Source organism: Sus scrofa, chromosome X (genome assembly GCF_054392235.1).
Source record: "Sus scrofa isolate SSC_HxYL_T2T_F1_AM1 chromosome X, Sscrofa_HxYL_maternal_Yorkshire_Landrace_v2.0, whole genome shotgun sequence".
Taxonomy (NCBI): Eukaryota; Metazoa; Chordata; class Mammalia; order Artiodactyla; family Suidae; genus Sus; species Sus scrofa.
This window is the reverse complement of record NC_139401.1, coordinates 84,724,855-84,745,663: the sequence shown is the minus strand read 5'-3', so window position 1 is coordinate 84,745,663 and position 20,809 is coordinate 84,724,855. Positions and strand designations below refer to the sequence as shown.

At 33.1% G+C, this 20,809-nt stretch overlaps 1 protein-coding gene across 43 annotated transcripts in view; it reads right to left on the bottom strand.

The window, feature by feature from the left end:
- The window catches only part of PCDH11X (protocadherin 11 X-linked), a 728,596-nt gene that overhangs the window by 597,895 nt on the left and 109,892 nt on the right, over positions 1–20,809 (bottom strand). For 3 of the 43 annotated variants that reach the window (XM_085006485.1, XM_085006490.1, XM_085006486.1), the window contains one exon: positions 12,101–13,726. The exons of the other annotated variants lie outside the window; for them this stretch is intronic. In XM_085006485.1, the coding sequence (XP_084862611.1) occupies positions 13,685–13,726 (42 nt within the window). In that variant the 3' untranslated portion in view covers positions 12,101–13,684. Of the gene's footprint in view, positions 1–12,100; positions 13,727–20,809 lie in introns of those variants that run through there. 43 annotated transcript variants of the gene reach the window in all.

The following is a 20,809-nucleotide window of genomic DNA, read 5'->3' as shown; positions in this document are numbered from 1 at the left end:
AGGAAGTTGTATATTAAAAGGGCAAAGCTGTTGTTAAGTCTGTTACTAAGCACTGAACCAAAACAATAGCAACTACAACAAAAGTCCATGAAGGCATATCATTTTGGATCACACAGTTCTAAAAGGAGAAAAACAGATAAGCAAGGTAAGGTGTAATCACAGATGGTTCTCTCTGTTTATGTCAAATATTTTAATGGTTATATCAAAAACTGGAAATAAGCCTTTAGACTTGCAGTTCTTTGTTTTTCAGCCTGAAAGAAATATAGAGTATCATGGTTAACATATTTTTTGTTTTTTAAGTCTGTCAACAATATTTTTCTGTTTTCAAATGTCAAATGTGAAATACTCATAGATTAAAAATTACATCATTAGCTTAATACACTAGTTGCAAAATACATTTAAGCAACTATTTGTGTATGCATCAAATATAATTTTAACCCCCAAATATACCAATTGAAACTTTTGCTTTAACAGTAGTTTTAAGTCTTCAAAAAAATATAAACAAGGAAATGCCATAATACGGAAAAATATATTGAAAGTTTTCTAATCAAAATTACTTCCTTCGTGTATTTTATGTCTCAATATTTAAAAAATTATTACTTTATATATATATTTTTTTGTCTTTTGTCTTTTTAGGGCCACACCCGCGGCATATTGAGGTTCCCAGGCTAAGGGTCTAATTGGAGCTGTAGCCAGCGGCCTACACCACAGCCACAGCACGGCCAGATCCTTAACCCACTGAGCGAGGCCAGGGATCGAACCTGCAACTTCATGGTTCCTAGCCGGATTTGTTAACCACTGAGCCATGATGGGAACTCCCCTATTAATGTATAAATTTTTTGAGTGAACTCAAAATATAAGCTTTTTGACAATTTTTGAGGTGCTGGAGACCACTACATTTCACAAGTTTCTATCCAGCTATATTTTCCTATTAGAATTTCAAACAATTGTTTTTGTGAGTACTTCTTACCAATAAATAAACAGAATATCTTTTTAAAAGTTAAATGTTTTGTTGTCTAACTCAAGTATGATTTAATAATGTGATTTTAGTGAAATGATTTAAATTTACTAATTTCTAAAATATGTAGTTGTAACAGCTTTATTGAGATATAATTGTTGCCTGATAAATCATCCACAAAGTGCACAATTTGATAAGCTTTGAAATATGTATACATCCTTGAAACCAAGAGCACAAAATAGTGAACATACTCATCACTCTACATGATCCCTGCTACTTCCCACTCTGCAGGTAACTACTATTTCATGCTTTTTGCCATTATAGGATAGTTTACAGTTTCTACAATTTTATGTAAATAGGCCAAAGAGTGTGTACTCTTTTTTTTTTCTGGATTCTTCCACTCAGCATAATTGAGATTCTTCCATATTATACATGCATCTTTAATTTGTTTCTTTCTTATTGCTAAGTAATATTCTATTGTATGGGTATATCAATGTGTGTTTTTCCATTCACTAGCTGATGGACATTTTTGAGTTTACCATTTTTGACCATAACAAATTAAGCTGCTAGAAATATTTCTATTCAAATCTTTGTAGAGACATAAACTTTCATTTATCTGGGATAAATAGTCATGAGGGAATGGCTAGATCAAATGGCAGGTGTATAATTTATCATTTTAAGAAACTTCCAAGATGTTTACCAAAGTGTTTGAACCACTTGCATTTCAACTAGCAGTATTCCAGTTCATCCATCCACACCCCACCAACCCTTGGTCAATAATTGATCAGTATGGTCAGTTTTTAACATTTTTAACATTTTAACTATCTCTCTCTCTCTTTTTTTTTTTTTTTTTTTTTTTTTTTTGTCTTTTCAGGGCTGAACCCATGGCATATGAAAGTTCCCAGGCTGGAGTGGAATCAGAGCTGCAGCTGCGGGCCTACACCACAGCCACAGCAACACGAGATCCAAGCCACGTCTGCAACCTGCACCACAGCTCATGGCAACACCAGACCCTTAGCCTACTGAGCGAGGTCAGGGATCAAACCTGCATCCTCATGGATACTCACTGGGTTCATTACTCCTGAACCACAATGGGAACTCCTAGATCATGATTTCTGATATGATATTTAATGACACTGCCTAATCCAAAGTCATAAATTTTTCTCCCACTCTTTTTTCTAAATGTTTCATATTATTAGGTTTTATGTTTAAGTCTATGATCTATTTTGAGTTAATGTCCATGTTGTCATGGATCAACATTATTATTATTATTATTATTTTGTCTTTTTAGGGCTGTGCATGAGGCATATGGAGGTCCCCAGGCTAAGGGTTGAATCAGAGTTGAAGTCGCTGGCCTACACCACCCACACCCACAGCAACGCCAGATCCGAGCTGCATCTGTGACCTACACCACAGCTCATGGCACCACCATATCCTTAGCCCTCTGAGCAATGCCAGGGATCAAACCCACAATCTCATGGTTACTAGTTGGATTCATTTACACTGAGCCTTGACGGGAATTCCTGGATCAACATTCTTTTTTTGCACCTTCATATCCATCTTTTTCAGCACAATTTATTGAAAATATTATCCTTATTTAAATTACCTTTGCACTTTTATCAAAATTCAGTTATCTATGTAGGTTTATTTCTGGAGTCTCTTTTCTATTCCACTGCTCTAAGTGTCTCTCCTACCAATACTACATGCATTTCTTTACTATAACTTTCCAATAGGTCTTAAAGTTTGAACTGTTGTCTAAATTTATTTGATTTTCTTTTTTGTTTGTTTCCAGTTTCATTGGTTTTGGTATCTATTATTTTATATATATCTTTATTATTTCCTTTTTTTCTGATTACTTTGAGTTTAATTTTTTTTTTCCAGTTAAAGTAGAGCATGAGGTCACTGATTTTACACTTTGCATCTTTTCTAATTAAAGCACAATAAATGTCCTCCTATTTCCTCATTTAGTATCATGCCACAAATCCTGATAAACTGTTTTCGGTTTCATTCAGTTCAAAACATTTTCTTCTTAGAGCTATGGTTTATTTATAAGTGTGTTATTTGGTTTTCAATTATTTGAATACATTTTCCAGAAGTCCTTTCCTATTGATGCATACTTTAATTCCACTGACCACGGAATACATTCTGAACGACTGGAATTCTTTAAAGTTACTGAAAAAAAAAAGTTTTATACTCCATAGTCTATCTTAGTAAACTCTCTGGCAGCACTTGGAAAGAATGTTTTCTGTTGGGTGGAGTGTTCAATAAATTCCATCAGGTCAAATTGGCTGATAATGATGTTCAAGTCTAGAACATCCTATCTGATTATCATTTTATTTGTTATATCAATTAATGAGAGAGGAGTATTGAAATCCCTCATTAAAATTGTTCATTTTTCATATCTTTCTGCAATTCTATCAGTTTTGCTTCATGTATTTTGAAGTTATATATTTGGGTGCATAAACATGTAGTATTATTATGTCCTTTGGAAGAATCAATGTCTTTATTATTATGAAATATCTTTATCCCTACTAGTATTCTTTACTCTGAAATCTATTTTTCTGATATTTTGATTATTATTTGAATAGTATATAATGTTTCATCATTTTACTTTTAACCTATTTCTATCCTTATGTTTAAAATGCATTTTTTATAGACAGAGTTACAGTAGCCAGTTTTTAAAATCAAATCTGACAGTCCCTTCATTTTAATTGAGGTGCTTAGACTCATTACTTTTAATTTTATTGTTGATATATTCAGGATTGAGTTAATAATTTTTCTGTTTGTTTTCTATTTGTCCCTTGTTCTCATTTTCCTTTTTCTGCCTTCTTTTATTTTTATTTTTATTTTTAAATTCTTTTTTTTTGATCTTTAGGGCCACACCTGTGGCATATGGAAGTTCCCAAGCTACGCCACAGCCAGACCAAAGCGGGATCTGACCCGCAACTGTGACCTACACTATAGCTCATGGCAACACCAGATCCCCGACCCACTGAGCAAGGCCAGGAATGGAACCTGAGTCCTCATGGATACTAGTCGGATTCATTTCCACTGCACCACAAAGGGAACTCCTCTGCCTTCTTTTAGATTGAACATTTCTATGATTCAATTTTGTCCTCTTTTTTTGTCTTTTAGATATTTTTAAACTATTATTTAATTGGTTGCTTTATAATTAATTTTATACATCTTTAACTTATCACAGATTATTTTCAATTGGTATTGTACTAATTCACATGTAATATAAAAATTTACAATGATATACTATTTTCCTTTCCTAATCTTTAGCTATTATTGAAATACCTTTTAGATTTTACTTGTATGTGCTATGATCCATGCAATATATTGTCATTCATTTTGTGTAGTCAAGTTACCTAAAAAGAGAGTTAAGTTACAACAAAATACCTTATATATTTGCCCTGTAATCATCATTTCTAGTGCTCTACATTCCTTTATATACATTCACATTTTTGTCTTATATTTTTTCTTCCTGCTTGAAGAACTCCCTTTAATATTTCTTGTAATGCATGTCTGTGGGTAATAAATTCTTTTAGCTTTTATATGTCAATGATATCTTTCTTTATTTTGCCTTTAGGTTTAAAGTATATTTTTTAAAAAAAATAAATAGCTGGGTATAATTTTTTTTTCTTTTAGCACCTCAATGGTGTTCCTCCACCATCTTCTCATTTGTATTGTTTCAGATAAGAAGCCTGCTTTCATCTTTGCTACTGTCTACATAATGTGTCTCATTTGTCTAGCTGCTTTTGAATTTTCTTTATCACTGATTTTGAGAAATTTTATTATGAATTTGCTGTAGTTTTTCATTTTTCTTTTGCTTGATGTTCACTAACCTTGACTTCGCGAGTTAAAAACTGTCATGAGATTTGGAAAATATTGCTGTTATTAATTCAAATTTTTTTTTTGTTCCACACCTTCTTTCCTTCTTGGACTCCAGTTCCTCACATATAAAGCTGTTTAAAGCAGTCCCACAGCTCAATTACTCTTTTTATCACATATGTGTATATATATATATTTTTTTTTTTTTTTCTTTTTTGTCTTTTGTCTTTTTAGGGCCACACCTGTGGCATATGGAAGTTCCCAGGGTAGGGGTCTAATCAGTGCTACAGCTGCTGGCCTATACCACAGCCACAGCAACACCAGATCCGAACCGCATCTGTGATCTACACCACAGCTCGTGGCAACACCGGATCCTTAACCCACTGAGTGAGGCCAGGGGTTGAAGCTGCAACCCTATGGTTCCTAGTCGGATTTGTTTCTGCTGCACCACAACGGGAACTCCACTCTTTTTATCACTTTAAATTTATTTCTCTGTATTTTATCTTGGATAATTTGTATTGCAATTTCTTCATATTAACTAATCTTTCTTCTTCCAAGTCTAATCACATGTTAATCCTATCCTGTGCCATTTTTCCATCTCTTACACTGTAGCTTTTATCTATAGAAGTTTTATTTGAGTTTTTAAAATATCTTCCAAATCTAAACTTAGCATTTTGAACATATAGAATACACTTATAATACATTTTCAAAGTGTCATTTTATGCTAATTCTCACATCTATGTCAGTATTGCGTCAGTTTCTATTGTTTGATTGTTCTCCTCATTATGCTATGTTTCTCTGCTTTTGTGTATGCCTGAAATCTTTCTTTGGATTCCATTTATTTTGCATTCACTTTTCTGTATGTTGGATGTTTTTCTAGTCCCATAAATATTATTGCACTTTTACTAGTATGCACTTAAGTTACTCGGAAATAGTTTGATCCTTTTAAGTCTTCCTTTTATTATTTGCTAGATAGAGCAAAAGTAATATGCCATTGAGATCTAGTTAGTCCCTACTGCTAATCATGACCTTCCTGAGAATTCTACTCAATGCCCCAGAAGTATGAATTTTTTCAGTTTGGCTAGTGGGAACAAGTACTATTCCCAACTTATATAAGCACCTGGCACCATTCTATAATACTACCAGATGGTTTTTCACTGGCCTCAAATGGTTTCCTCACACATACACTGATGGGTGAACTGATGAATATCTGAGGGAGATGCTCTACTGATTCTCAGGGTTTCCTTGTAGTGTAGCTCTCTTCTTTTCAACACTGTGTCTGGAAACTCTAGACCCCTTGGTCTCTTTGGATTCTCATCCCTGTCTCCTCATTTCAGGGAGTTTCCAGGCTCCATTTGGATTACCTCTCCCTGTATTGTGTCTTGAGGAAACTCCCTCAAGATTGAAACTGTGGTAATCATTTCCTGTCTCTAATGGAACACTGTCCTTCATTTCCTGAGGTTCACAGTTTCGTAGATGTTCACAGTTTTGTTATATATATATATATATATTTGTGTGTGTGTCTGTCTGTCTCTCTCCCTCCTTCTCTCTCTCTTTGGGTTGTTTCAGATGATAAGGTAAAAGCTGATTCCCTTTACTCCATCTTGGGCTGAGGCAGAAGTAATTTCAAAACCCTCAACTGTGCTTCTAAGGATGTACCTTGTACAAATATGCAGATTCCAATTTAGAAATTTCAAGCTACTCTAACTCCTCAAAACTTTAGCTTTTAAAGGGAAATTATAGGAGTTCCCGTCGTGGCGCAGTGGTTAACGAATCCGACTAGGAACCATGAGGTTGCGGGTTCAGTCCCTGGCCTTGCTCAGTGGGTTAACAATCTGGCGTTGCCGTGAGCTGTGGTGTAGGTTGCAGATGCGGCTCGGATCCCGCGTTGCTGTGGCTCTGGTGTAGGCCGGTGGCTACAGCTCTGATTGGACCCCTAGCCTGGGAATCTCCATATGCCGCGGGAGCGGCCCAAGACCAAGAAATAGCAAAAAAAAAGACAAAAAAAAAAAAAAAAAAAGGGAAATTATAGCAACTTTGATTCAAGACAATATTTATTTATGCATATTATCATTCTTTTGAAAATTTGACATGAAGATGAATACATAATAGAAGCTTATGCGTTTTTTGAAGAGATTGACACAGTTTCATTTTATCATGTTCTAGTGCTAGTGCTAGTTTTCACAATATGAGAAGAATTGTATAACAAATGACCAATTTCAAATTAACGGTGACTTTATTGGGCCAACTGGACAAATAATAATACATAATGAATTCGATTAAATTCCATGAGGCATAAAGTTCTTATTTGCATGAGGAAATTGAGCTTAATTTTTAAAAAATTGATGAAGAAAAGAAAAATGGCTGAAATTATACAGTATGTTGAAATTATACTACAGATGAAGGAAAATCGCATATAGACACTAAAGGCAAAGAGTGATACTGTAATGCTTTAAACAATGAGACTAATAAATGTAATCACTACTATGCATATTAGAGTCAGAGGATTATTGAAAGTAATACAAGATTATCAAATATGTTTTCTCATATTATTTTTTTAGATTCATAAAAATGTGGATAAAAAAATTAATAAAACTGATAGCAGTAATTTCACAAGTGGCCAATATTTAGACCTCCTAAATGGTGTTGCATTCATTCGAACTAAATGATATTTCACTTTTATCATGATGCATAAATTTTGGACATTTAATATTTGTTCCTATGTATGATGCACTTTATTGATTATAGAGTAAATATTCTTCTGACTTTAATCAACAGGTATATTCATTTTACAAACTGCATAAGATAACTGGACAGATAGCATTTAAGAGGAAGACAAAGAATTTCATGTACTATATAAGAAAAGTATATTTAAATCCTACTATGCTTCTGAAAGTATAACAGTACAGTATTGGTGCTTAGTATTATTTAAAAGGAAAAACTGTAATATAGACTGAGTTACAGAAGATGCTCTTTCTATTGTTTTACTTTTTATTATGTATATGGACCGTTGAATGAAAAAATTCAGTGAGTTTAAAGTCATCCTTACAAAATCTGTATATATATATATATATATATATATATATATAGTCTTAGAAAGATGGATTCATATTGTATTAGGTGGCATTATATAATCAGATATATAGACTTTCAATCTATACTATTAAAAACCTTTATAATTTAACAAAAATTATTCTTTTGCCAATTGTGACTGAATAAAATACTTGTCATTATCTAAATAATTACAAAAACATATACCATATTTAAGCTTATTGAAATAACAGTTAACAGTTAATTCTAACAAAGTAGGAAAATAGTAAGCATCCTCACTGAATATCCTAAAAAGAGATAAAATATTAAGCCTATCCAATTATCATTTTCTTAATAACACTTCATTACTCATAAACAATGAATTTTACTTATGCAAGGCTTGAGTAATACAAAAATCTGGCCTACATCTGAACTTAAATAATAAATCAATCAGAAATCATTCTTTTCAGGATTCTTAAACACCAAAACCAAACAAAAAACTTCAAATGTTATCTTCAAGTTAATGGCAAATGGCAAGACTCATAGACAAGGACCCTTTCCAATGTTATTCAAATTATACTTTCTAAGGGGCAGGTTATATATTTCAAAGAGGAGCTAGATGTTTCAAAAACATGAAAGTTAAGAATGAAAATACAATTGTGATTTGTAGGAGCTTGAGATAATTGTAAAAGGTCAAATATGATTCTGAGTGTGTGAATCAGCTGAATGTGAAGAAGGGCTAACATTACTCAGGAAAATCTAACTTTCATCTCAGAGGACTACCAGTTACTATTTAACTACTTTCCAATTTTTAGGCACTGTTGATTGAAGAGAAACATTATCTCAGTAGATCCCATTCTACTGAAACAACCCATACATAGCTGGATTCCTGGATCTTACATAGCTTGATTGAAAAACATAGGGCACCTGGACAGAACAAAGAAACTGATACTTCGCCACTCCCCAAAACAGCAGTAATCAAGAAAAAGGTGACAGAGTTTTAGTAGATATGGTAGATATTATCAGTATTAATACACTATGGAGATTTAATTCTGTATTATTAAATGAATAGGAACACACTGATAATATAAAATAGCATATACTTTTAGGAATTAATGCTGCTTAAGAGAAGTAATTTATCTTTAGAATAAGTGACATTATAGTGGGGGACATTTCAGTATAAAGAGTGGTATACTAAAATTAGAAGAAAATACTTTAGCTATCTATAAAAACTGAAATATTTTCTTTTATCTCTTTCTTATTTCATGATGTCCCTTTCACTTATTTCTTTAGAAACATTTTTTCACCGAATAACTCTTAAAACTTCTGTAGTAGATTTTTTCCAGTAACAGACATTTCTTATATCTATAGGCACGATAAATTGAAAATATGTTACAGTATTCTCTCTCACTTGCATAGTTTATCTTTTTATACAATGTTTTTTTTTTAAACTCGAATTTCTTAGGCTTTGTAAATAATTGGGATGACACATCTTGTGGAGATATTTTCTACCCGAATTAGCATACATTGAAAAATACTTGTTTCCCTTTCAAATTTCTGGTCTTCATTAAGCTGTGTCTGTTGAATTTCATTGCTTTGTTACTTTTTTGAGTTGCATCTTACAAAATGAACTGTTGTCCTAAAAGCCCAATGTCTCTCTTTGTTCATTTTCCAGCTTTAAGATGATTTAAACACAGTGTTATTTCAGTTTAAATTTACTGACAGATCTACAGTGGGATTCCAGTCTAACTTCTTTCATTAGTCTAGGACTCTCAGGTGGGAAAACACATAATTCAGTAAAGAGCAACCAAAAGTCCTTCATTGAGGAAAAAACAATGACTATGGTTTTCATTGGATTGGTGACATGTGAACGCAAACACTTTGATGGATAGAACAAAGTTATTAGGATTTTGTGTAAAGTATTAATTGAATTAGTATGTCCCAAAGTGAAATTTTAAAATCATATATTGACTTAAAATCTAACTTAAATTGTTTCCATATAGTTCTAAAGAACTGGATAGGGTCTTCCTAGCTTATTTTAGCATAGCCCAGAGAGACATGAAGAACATATCCTATAACTAATGTCTATAAACCTTACTACAGTCAGAAGTAATCTAGGCAACAGTGGAGTGTTGTGCCAAGAATTTCCAGTTATAGCAGGAAACAAAGGGTGACCTCTAAGTCTCAGGGGAAAAAAGGCCACATTCTCAGAAAGAGCAGATTATCTTTTTAAAACATTAAAACTAGAGGCATTACATCTTTAATTGTGGGTACTATTCTAACTCAGGCTGGAGGAACTCAGGCTGAAGTTTTCCCCTAATGCTGGTAAAATTTGAATGGCACTAATCAATGATTCTTATCATTTGGGCTGTGCAATTCTTTCACAATAACATTTCCATGGTTAGGAACAATGAACAAAGGAAACAGCAAAGAGTAAGATGAACACATTTTCCATCTTAAAAGGAAATAAAGATTTAAACAGCTGAGGTGAAATATTTAGCTATCTTTTAAGAAAAGAATGTGTCTGGGTGTCTGGGATGCTAGCTCTATTGTTGTCCTGATTAACAGGCTTAGGATGTTTTCTTTGGACGGATACATATCTTTAACGACAACTTTCTATCTTTTTGCTATCATCCTTTCTCTAAAGCACACTTGACAAAAGGGCCATTAATAATGTTTCTACTCAGAAACCTGATTATTTCGTGTGATTTGTGTTTATTGCTCACATGTTATAGCTAGAAACTTTTTGAAGGGGAGAATTTAACACTGATTTCAAGCAATTTCCTTAGGCATGTCTGACACCTAAAATATTCACTTATTCACACCAACTATCCCATTCAGCAATTCTTATTCACTGACAAATTTAGAAATAATTGTTTACTACCTAAGCAGTTCATAAATATGCATTGATTTTTATCAACAAACTAGGAAACTAGAGTATATTTTAACAAAAATGCATCTAAATATATCAGGATTACTAACTCACATTAATGCTGTCTTTTCCTATATAAGCTGGAGTCTTTTTTCTTAGAGAAATTTGTTTTAAAATATATCAAGTGTGGAAATATCTTCAAATATTTGCATAGAAAACAGTGCTAAATCATGCTTGAAATAATGTAGGTATTTATTATTATAATGCCTATATTATAATAAAAATCCACCAGCATGAAATAATATTATACATATAAACATCCTCTAATATTTTTACTACACATTTTAGGAAGTCATGGTCAATGAGTAGCCCCTTCTCTCTCCAAAGGAAATGATTTTGTCTGGTTGTGTCTGAATGTTCTGAATACGGCTTGTTAATTACTTCAGTCTTGGAATTGGCTCTAATCAGGAATTAAGAAGTGGCAACTGCTTTGCAAGGTACAAGTCTGCTTTTACCAGTTAGAGGGGATTTTCAAAATAGGTAAATCAAGGCCTCACTTGATGATCCTAAAACAATCTTATATTCAAGAGAATGATGTTTAGGAAATCAAGAATTGAAATCATGTTTTTCATGACAGCATTTTTCTTGACATCTGCAAAAAAATGCATTGTTTCAAAATTGATCATTAAAGGAGGATTTTCTATCCAAAGGTGATGGATCAAGAGTAACAACAGGAGGTGTATAATTCCAGAAGCCCTACACTCCTATAAGACTTGTAGGGAGAAAGGCAGGGAGCAAGCATACAAGCAATCTATACCTCCTATTTGAAATGTTACTTGTAATTAAATCATTAATTTAATAGGATGATTATAAGATATTTTACATTATTAAGTAGATACTATTTAATGATGGGTACTGTTTCATCCCAGAGTAGCTCTAGAAATTATCTTTTTTTTTTCTTTTTCTCTGTCTCTGTCCTCCACATGGTTCTCCATACCTGTGTTTCTCTTTTCCCCATCATCATGTTCTCCCTGCCTTTTCACTCTTTTCTCTTTTGTTGTAGATTCTCTCTGCCTCTCTCTATGTATCCCAGATTTTTTCTCCACCTGTCATTCTTTCTTTTTTAATTTATTTTTTATTGTAGTTGATTTATAACATTGTGTTAGTTTCTGGTATATAGCAAAGTATTCAGTTATACATAGCCATTCTTTTTTCATATTCTTTTCCATTATGGTTTATTACAGGGTATTGAATATAGTTCTTTATGCTATACAGTAGTGTGTTGTTTATCATCACTCTTTTTAACTTTACCTCTCTATCCCACCTCCACCATCTTCCCCATGTTTCTCCACTTCATCTTTACTGTACTCCTTTCCCTCTGTCTCCCCTCCTACCCCGCCTCTCTCTTTCTTCTTTTTCTCTCTCCCTGTTTCTCTGGCCAAAAATCACAAAACTTCATGGTATTTTTTGTCTTTTTTTTTTTTTTAACACACAATCATATATGGTGTTCTACAGCAACAATTTTTGTTTGACTCAGCTTTGGTCAGGGACAGATCATAAAACAGTAAAATGGTATATTTTTCTATTGAGTGGAAAAATTTTAACCCCCTAAAATATGACTTTTCTGTGGGATTCAATTGCATTCACCAAACATGGAAAAATTTTCAGACATCTTTTGCTGAATCCAATCCTGAATGAAAGACTGGATAATGAACATCTAAAATGTTTTCTTTTGCAGCTAGAGATATTTAAATAAATCATTAAAAAAACAACAACAACAACAAAAAAAAAACCCCGGGAGTTCCCGTCGTGGCGCAGCGGTTAATGAATCCAACTAAGAACCATGAGGTTGCGAGTTCGATCCCTGCCCTTGCTCAGTGGGTTGAGGACCCGGCGTTGCTGTGAGCTGTGGTGTAGGTCACAGACGTGGCTCGGATCCAGCGTTGCTGTGGCTCTGGTGTAGGCTGGCAGCTACAGCTCCAATTAGACCCCTAGCCTGGGAACCTCCCATATGCCGCAGGAGCAGCCCAAGAAATAGCAAAAGGACAAACAAACAAACAACAACAACAACAAACAACAACAAAAAACAAAAAACCCACAGGAGTAGCCTTAGCATTAATACCATTAATACAGTACAACCTACTATGAACTTCTTCAACAAAATCCTTTGTAAGTGGCCATCTGGCCTTTGATGTTTAAATTCCAGTATTGGGAATCTAACTACCTCATTAGATAGCTCAGTCCATTCTATTAGAAAATTCTGCCTTCTAATGAAATAAAATCTGTCTGTGTAAACTCCCCTCATAGGTTACTACTAATTACTCCTAGTACATTAGCACAATGTTTTCAACATAATTAATTCTGCTTTTCAAAATTTGTTTTTATGGCAGCCCAACATGCACATACTTTTACTGCATCTTATTATATAAAAGTTAATTGAAACGAACTGAAAAAGTTTCCATGGTTTTCTTTCATGCCGATTTATGTTGACAGTTAATTTAAGATTAAGGATCACACATGCAATTTTGTAAGAAAAAAAGACAAGTGAAAATGTTACCCATAATGAACCCCAAAGACTAAATTCAGTTAAGTTCCACTTTCCTAAACACTGTTTCTGAATATTTCATCTGGGATTCTTTGGACTTTGAAATGTTATATACTTAGAGATCTACATCTACCTGAGAATAACCATAGAGTGGCACACAGAATTTCCCCATCTGCATATAAATTTTATGCTTAGATTTTCATGTCTGAACATTATAACCACAAAGAAATTTACATTATAATGACCAATCCTGGGAAGACACTAGGCCAGCTTCAGAGTTTATCCACCATGCCCTCTGGTGCCAGCATCAAGGGCCAAATTAAAGCATCAAACTTATTTGCAAGTCCAAATGAATAGTTCTCTTTATGAAAAACAGAACCCTAAATGGGCTGCAGGGGCACCAGCTCTGTTGCATCTGGTAGTTAAGGGTGACTGAAGCCACTTCTCACTTACAGCAACTACAAGTTGGATCCCAAAGTTTCCTTTTCTTCTCATCAAAAAAAAAAAAAAAAAAAAAAAGAAAAGAAAAAGAAAGAAATTAGAAATGTTTCTTTAAAGAGGATCTCTTATTTTGTCTCTAGTCTTTTTTCTAAGTATCTTTCCCTCCTATATTGTCTAATCTGTTATTTTTCAGAATTATATATCTTTCCATAGTTCCTGAGGGAATATTTTCTTTTATTCTTTTACTAATCTTCTCTCTCTCTCTCACATACACATACACAGAACAATTTACCACTACTATCAGATAAGCTTTGAAATTTCGCCAATTTTTAATATTTAAAATGAATTTCTACCCATCTCTACCAAGTTTCTTCTATCACTTTAATGCATTAAATATTCTATACTTCAGAGTTATCTGAAGACATGTGAGCGGATCTAACATATTTAAAAGAGTGTTCTGGCCTGAAGAAACTGCTCCTATTGGGGTCTTTTTTTTTTCTTGTCTAATTCCTGGATTTATTCTAAATGATTATATTTATTAATTATTAACTAGTTTTCCTACTACTAAAGTTGGAAGCAAGTTGGCTTCCAACTTGCTTTCTGTCATTTCTAACATTCTCTTTTTAAATAGATCCCTCCACTCTCCTCAGTGATTATTTGTGATCCTGTAAAGTAGCTGAAGAACACAGAATCATCAACATATCATGAATTTGTATAATGCTGATAGAAGTAAAGCAGTACTAAAAACTAACCAACTTTCTGGGAACCCAAATCTCTAGAGTCAACTAAATCTTTACCACATATCTGTCCATAAAGAATCTTGGAATCTGAAAGACTGAAGTTATTAACCGTGCTAATTCCAATTTCACTCCCTTTTTACTTTCTCTACTATGAAGTTAATTTTACAAATTGCCCCAGATTTCTATTTTTATAGCATGTTTGAATCTTTTATAAGTGTACTGGTAATAATGCTATTTGTTTTGCTGACAATATAGCCATAGTAATCAATAAAGATAGTTAAAACTGGATTTCTCTAGCCAGACTGCCTGGGCTTGAATCCTAGCTCCATTACTTAATAGGTGGATGATCTTGGGCAATTTAGTGTTTCTGGGCTTTAGTTTTGTTTTCTTTTAACCTAGAAAATAGGGATATAAAGAAATGTATTTCATAGGACTATTGTGTTACACATATTCAAGTGCTTAAATTAATACTTGGTACATAGTAAGAACTCAATAAACTCTATTATTCCTCTTTAGAGTCTCTCTGTACATGACCTTCAGATGGACTGTTAATGTAATATGTTAGCTAAAACTAAATATAAACCAAATAATTCACACCAACTATCAAAATGATTAAGGTGATTTTATGAAACAGGACATTTCAGCTTTCAGGAAAAAAATCCATTAAATAGAATTAATTGATTTGTCAGAATTTGAATTTATTACTTCATCTTATAATTCAAATTTACTAAATTGTATATGAAATAGGCTGTTCATTACCTTCTAAGCTAGGCGCCATTTAATCAGACTCAGCTGATAGTTTTCAAGTTCTCTAACTCAAAAACATTTTTTTTAATATCCTAAAACATCTATATATAGGGGATTCATAAACAAAAAAACAAAATTTTATGTAAATGCACGAACCTAAATATTTGATTTATTTGCTCCTGTTTAAATTTTGTTCACATGCTTATACAATTCATTTGTTCCCCTAATCTACCAATGGCATTTGATTAATTCTATGACATCCAGGAGCAGTGAATTCTTTAAGTTGAAATATGCTACTTAATGTCAGTTTCAAGGATAATTTCAGATCACGATACTTAAAAAGAAGTCAACATCCTTTTGTATAATTTTCAGAGCATGTATCAGTCATTATGAACTCTTACCCATGACATTTACATTCTCAGCTAGGATATACCAGCCATTCATTTCCATCTATAAAGATGTTTGCTGACACATCAAACCACTAATTGTTGAATTGCAATTTGAGGCTGTCTCAAAGTGTACTGTCTGGGTAAACTCCTTAAATTTAAAGTTCAGTAAATGTAATAAAATCCTTATTTCCTTCCTCTCAGACAAATATTTGCATTCGATTTAAAATTTAAAGTTCAGTAAATGTAATAAAATCCTTATTTCCTTCCTCTCAGACAAATATTTGCATTTGATTTAGGCTACATTTTTTTTTCTTATTTACAGTAATCATTATATATTTCATGTCTGATAAAATTAATCATAGCCCTTTTAGCAAAGAAACTACTCTTTATATAATATATACGAATAAATGATGCTCTTCAGCATGATGTTTTTACTATAGGTGCGTGCAAAGAATACAAACCACATGAGCCAAGTTTCATTAGGTTGTTCATTTTACAAAACCCCAGGATAAATAGTTTAGTCTTTTTTATATGCATAGTGAGGGAAGTGTTACTCACTGCAGCAGTCAGGAACATATTCACAGGCTGCTATCAGTAGTGAGTAGAGATAAGGGGAATCACTGAAATAAACCTTGAAACTTAATTTCCAGTTTAAGTGTCTATTAGTCTCAACTTTTTTATTTTTAACTGAAAAATAGGTGCTCGACAGAACACTGTAAACCAGCTATAATGGAAAAAATAAAAGTCATTATAGATGAAAAAAGTAAACAAAAAAAGTTTTTTCCCCGACTTCTCTCTCTGCCAGCGGCCATTTGCAATGGGGGAAATTCTCAGAAAGGTTACTACGGATAGTAAAGGTATACTGCATGAGCTGAGACAAGTCATTTGACTTTTCTGGTTGCCTGAGATTCCTTATCAATAAAGTGAAGAAATATGATAGGAAAGCTCTTCATATTCATAGGTTCCAGGGATTACAACCTGAACATCTTTGGGAGGACATTTTTCATCATAGTAGAACATGTAGTTTTTACATCAAAGCCCACAAAATATGAATTAGTTTTTCGTTTCTATTAATTCAATTATTTGGTTTTTTTGATTTAGGATTTCCAGAAAGTGTTCTCTTTCAGAGTCTATATGAAATTACAGATCCTCTGAATCTGGTTTAAGAGTAAGTAGGAGATACTTTACATCTCTTGCTTTTGATGATGGTTACATGCTGCAAAAGTGTTTTTAAACTCTGAAAGATATTTACCAGAGGCCTAAGATTCTGTCATTGACAATATCTTAAGAATTTCTACCATAATCTCAAAATAGAGCATGGACTCTAGAGCTAAACTGACTGGGTTTAAATCTGATCTTTACCACTCATGCTATGCTTTAGTTTCTTAATCTGTAAAACAGAATCCAAAATATTACCTAAATGAGATAATATATGTCAATAGAACAGAACCTGGTACACAGTAAAGTGCTATATACATGTTACTTTAGTTCTTATTAACAAGTTATGATAAATGTTGAAATTATCTATTTAAAATGTTTAATACAATGCATTATTAATATAATAGATCTTGACTGATTTCACAACTACTAATTATATTATAGAACACAGCCTCACTTAAAAATGGAAATTGTATATGTGCATGTGTAATGCAAAATATGGGACTTTAAAAAGCCATTTCTATAAGATAGAAAACACTGAATCAGAAATGGCTGAAATATCTGCTATTATCATCAAAATGTAAGAGGATAGATTATTTCTAAGGAGAGAGATTCATTGGGGGCAAGTTTGTAAATGAGAAATTCATTCATAGAGGAATCACCACTGGAGGCTCTGTGGCAACTTTTATTATATTTTTTTGGGTGATACTTTGACTTTGTCTAGAAATCCATACAGCCAAAAGCATTTGTATATCTAGAATTTTTCAAGTATGTGCTATTTACAAACACTCAGATTATGAAATTACAGACTAATTAGTGTAACTGGCTATTCAGGGCTCAACTGAGGTTTACCTAAAATTATAGGTCTGCTAATGAGAGAATCTACATGATTCCAAGATTCCCTAAGATAGAATTTTTCAAATTATGAACTCAGTAACAGTAAAATTAGAGTTAGTGGGAGACAAAAATTTAAGGCAAAAGCAAGATAAATTCAGGAATTTTTTTTCTACAAATATATTTTTTCTCATCACTTATGTTTATATAAAAATGTAAATAATAAATGCAGTCTAAAATGTCTCAATTGTCAAGAAAGTGTCACAAAGCAAGTTATAACAGTTGCAATAAAGACCAAAACTTTTAAATTTTTTGTAGGGTGCCAGGCAATTCGGGAACGTTTTTCATGTTCACTTTCTTTCTAAAGTGAAAGAAGTATACTGATTGAGCAACACTCCTTTTACAACTTCATTGCCTTTTCTTTTCAATTGTTTACTGCATGCAAAATATAAGTTTGAATTATTTAGCATAGAAGAGACTTATTGAGGGCTCCAGAGAAAATGTTTCTGGCGCAATATAATGCATCTCTATTTTATCCACCATTGCACAGAACATCTATAAATGGCCCCAGTGCTTGCACAGTTCTATAGGGCTCATTCCCATTATCCCTGAGCTGTGGTTATTCCAAATGCTCTGCTAATCATTCTGTGTTCTAACATGCTCTGGAGGAAAATCTAAATGTTCCCACAAAGTCGAAGTGGAGTCCCACTAATGAAATTAAGCAAAGGGAATAAAATGTGTTTGTGTCAATGAAGACCCCTTAAGCTAGACTTTGGAAGGTAATGCACATAGATTATTCAGTAGAAAAGCTTTTAATTAGTGTTACTTTACACTTACTTCATAAAGGGCAAAAATAATCAACACAGTCCATCAGGATTGTTGAATGTGTAACTAAGCAAGTTTTCAACAAGCTGGGTTCACATCACTTATCTACTTGAAAAGTACATGAAAGGTAATTTAAAAAAAGTCACAAGAAGTGTCTAATCAAGTTCTTTTGGAGGAAACATACCTTGTTCCTTTAATATTTATAATAAGAGTTTTTTTTTTTAACCAAATTTCATTCCATTTCTTTCTACTGTGTATTTCTTTCTCTTCCTGATTGGGTTCTCTTTTTCTCAGTGCCTCACTCTTTAGCTCTGGTTGTGGAGTGTAAAATGCATTGAAAACAACAATTTCCAAAAGCTTTGTTGAGGACATAATGACAGAGAAAAAATATGCAAATACTCTGCCTCTGCCTCAACATTGATTTCTAACCAGCCTGAAGGGTTAACGTAATTGCTTTAATGGACAATTGTCTACAGCTTGGAAACTTGAATCAACCCACACCACTCTTTAACTGCAGTGCCCAAAACATTATTGATTCAAATATTGTCTCTAAAAACAAAGATAATCCTTTTTTGAGACTTCAAATTGAATTTAAAGACTGTGTGTAAGTGACACTAGGTCAGTGCTGCCATTAGCTGAATGCCAATTGACCTTGACATTTTAAACAGGCAATTGGTAGTGAGTGACTCACCAGAGAACAGCTCATTATTTAGTGCCATCTCTTACTGAACTGACTCGATTCTGACCTGAGGAGTTTTCTTCTGCACCTGAGCAGTGTAGAATTACAGACCCTTACTGAATTGAAAAGTAATCTCTTCCTTTGTAGTTTCTAATTTTCTGACTTTCTTTTTTTCAGTTTCCCTGAAGGGTTTTTATCCTCTCCTATGGGTGATATTCTATCTACACTGCCTCAGTGGGAAGTACTGCACTTCTCTTAAGTCTATATTGTCCTGAATACTATTCTGTGGATTAGAATTTTTCTTGAAATTTGAAAAGAAAGAGACAGAACTAGAATACCAGTTATGAGAGTTCCCGTCGTGGCACAGTGGGTAACGAATCTGACTAGGAACCATGAGGTTGTGGGTTCAAACCCTGGCCTCACTCAGTGGGTTAAGGATGTGGCTTGCAGTGAGCTGTGGTGTAGGTCGCAGACGGGGCTTGGATCCCACATTGCTGTGGCTCTGGCATAGGCCAGCGGCTACAGCTCTGATTAGACCCCTAGCCTGGGAACCTCCATATGCCACAGGTGCGGCCCTCGAAAAGACCAAAAAAATAAATAAATAAAATAGAATACCAGTGATTATTTGAAGAAGTCATTTATCATGAAGTCATGGTAAATTTAAAAAGAAAATCTCATACATGAGATACAACTTTGGTTGATTTTCCAGGAGGGTTTAATAAAGCAAAAATTCCCTGAAGAAATTGAGAGTTTTCCATGATTAAAAGTGGAAAACCCTCCATTAGAACAAAATGTGAAAAAAAAAAATTTTGGAGTAATTATCCCCACAGCAGTATTCCTTGAACACATTTCAGACCCAGTAGAATGCCTCTTGATCAACTACATCTTGATCTACACCAAGCTCATAATTATCTTTCATCATTAGCTGTCTTCCTTCTTTTATACTCCAATGTTTAGGTGTCAAGTAATGTATCTTTTGTGCTGTAATAATTATGCACGCACACGCACACGCACACGCACACACACACACACACACACACACACAACAATGAGACTTTCGATTGACTATTTACTAAGTAGTGATTTCCTTGGGAAGGCCAAACAGCAGACTTAAATGTGGTAATAATATACCACAATAAAAGCAGTCAGGTAAAAAAGTAACAAACAGTAAGATTTCTTCTCTCTACAGGACGTTTAGGAATAAACATGTATTTGATTCTTTATGTTCATTTGCTAATATATCAAAGAACAATGAAAAAAAAATTAACAATATAAGTAGGATACAGCAAAGCAAACAATTTTTAATTAAATACCCTACTAACAGAAAGGAACTTACAGTTAGAACTTCATTTCACTAGAATTTTCTGAATAGGATCTCAGTTCTCTATGCAGTTTACAATGGGAAACTAGCAAAAAGTTTGTATGTTTGCTGACAGGAATATAGTAGCTTCAAGATTTCTAGAAAAATATTTTGGGTTTTATATATAGAATATTCTCTTACTAATTATACATCACTTTCCCAGATTAAGATGATTCTAATTGAATGTTTTATAGAATTATAATTTAATGTATATATTAAAACACATACTTCATAAAAGATTCTCATAAGTTTAAGTTAAATAATTTAGTTCCTTTATTGTATAATGCACATATATTTTATGAATACAGAATACTATTATAAATATGTTGCCTTGTTATTTTATCATAAAGTTTAAAGATTCCCTATAAATATTAAGAAATACTTTTAGTTCAACCTA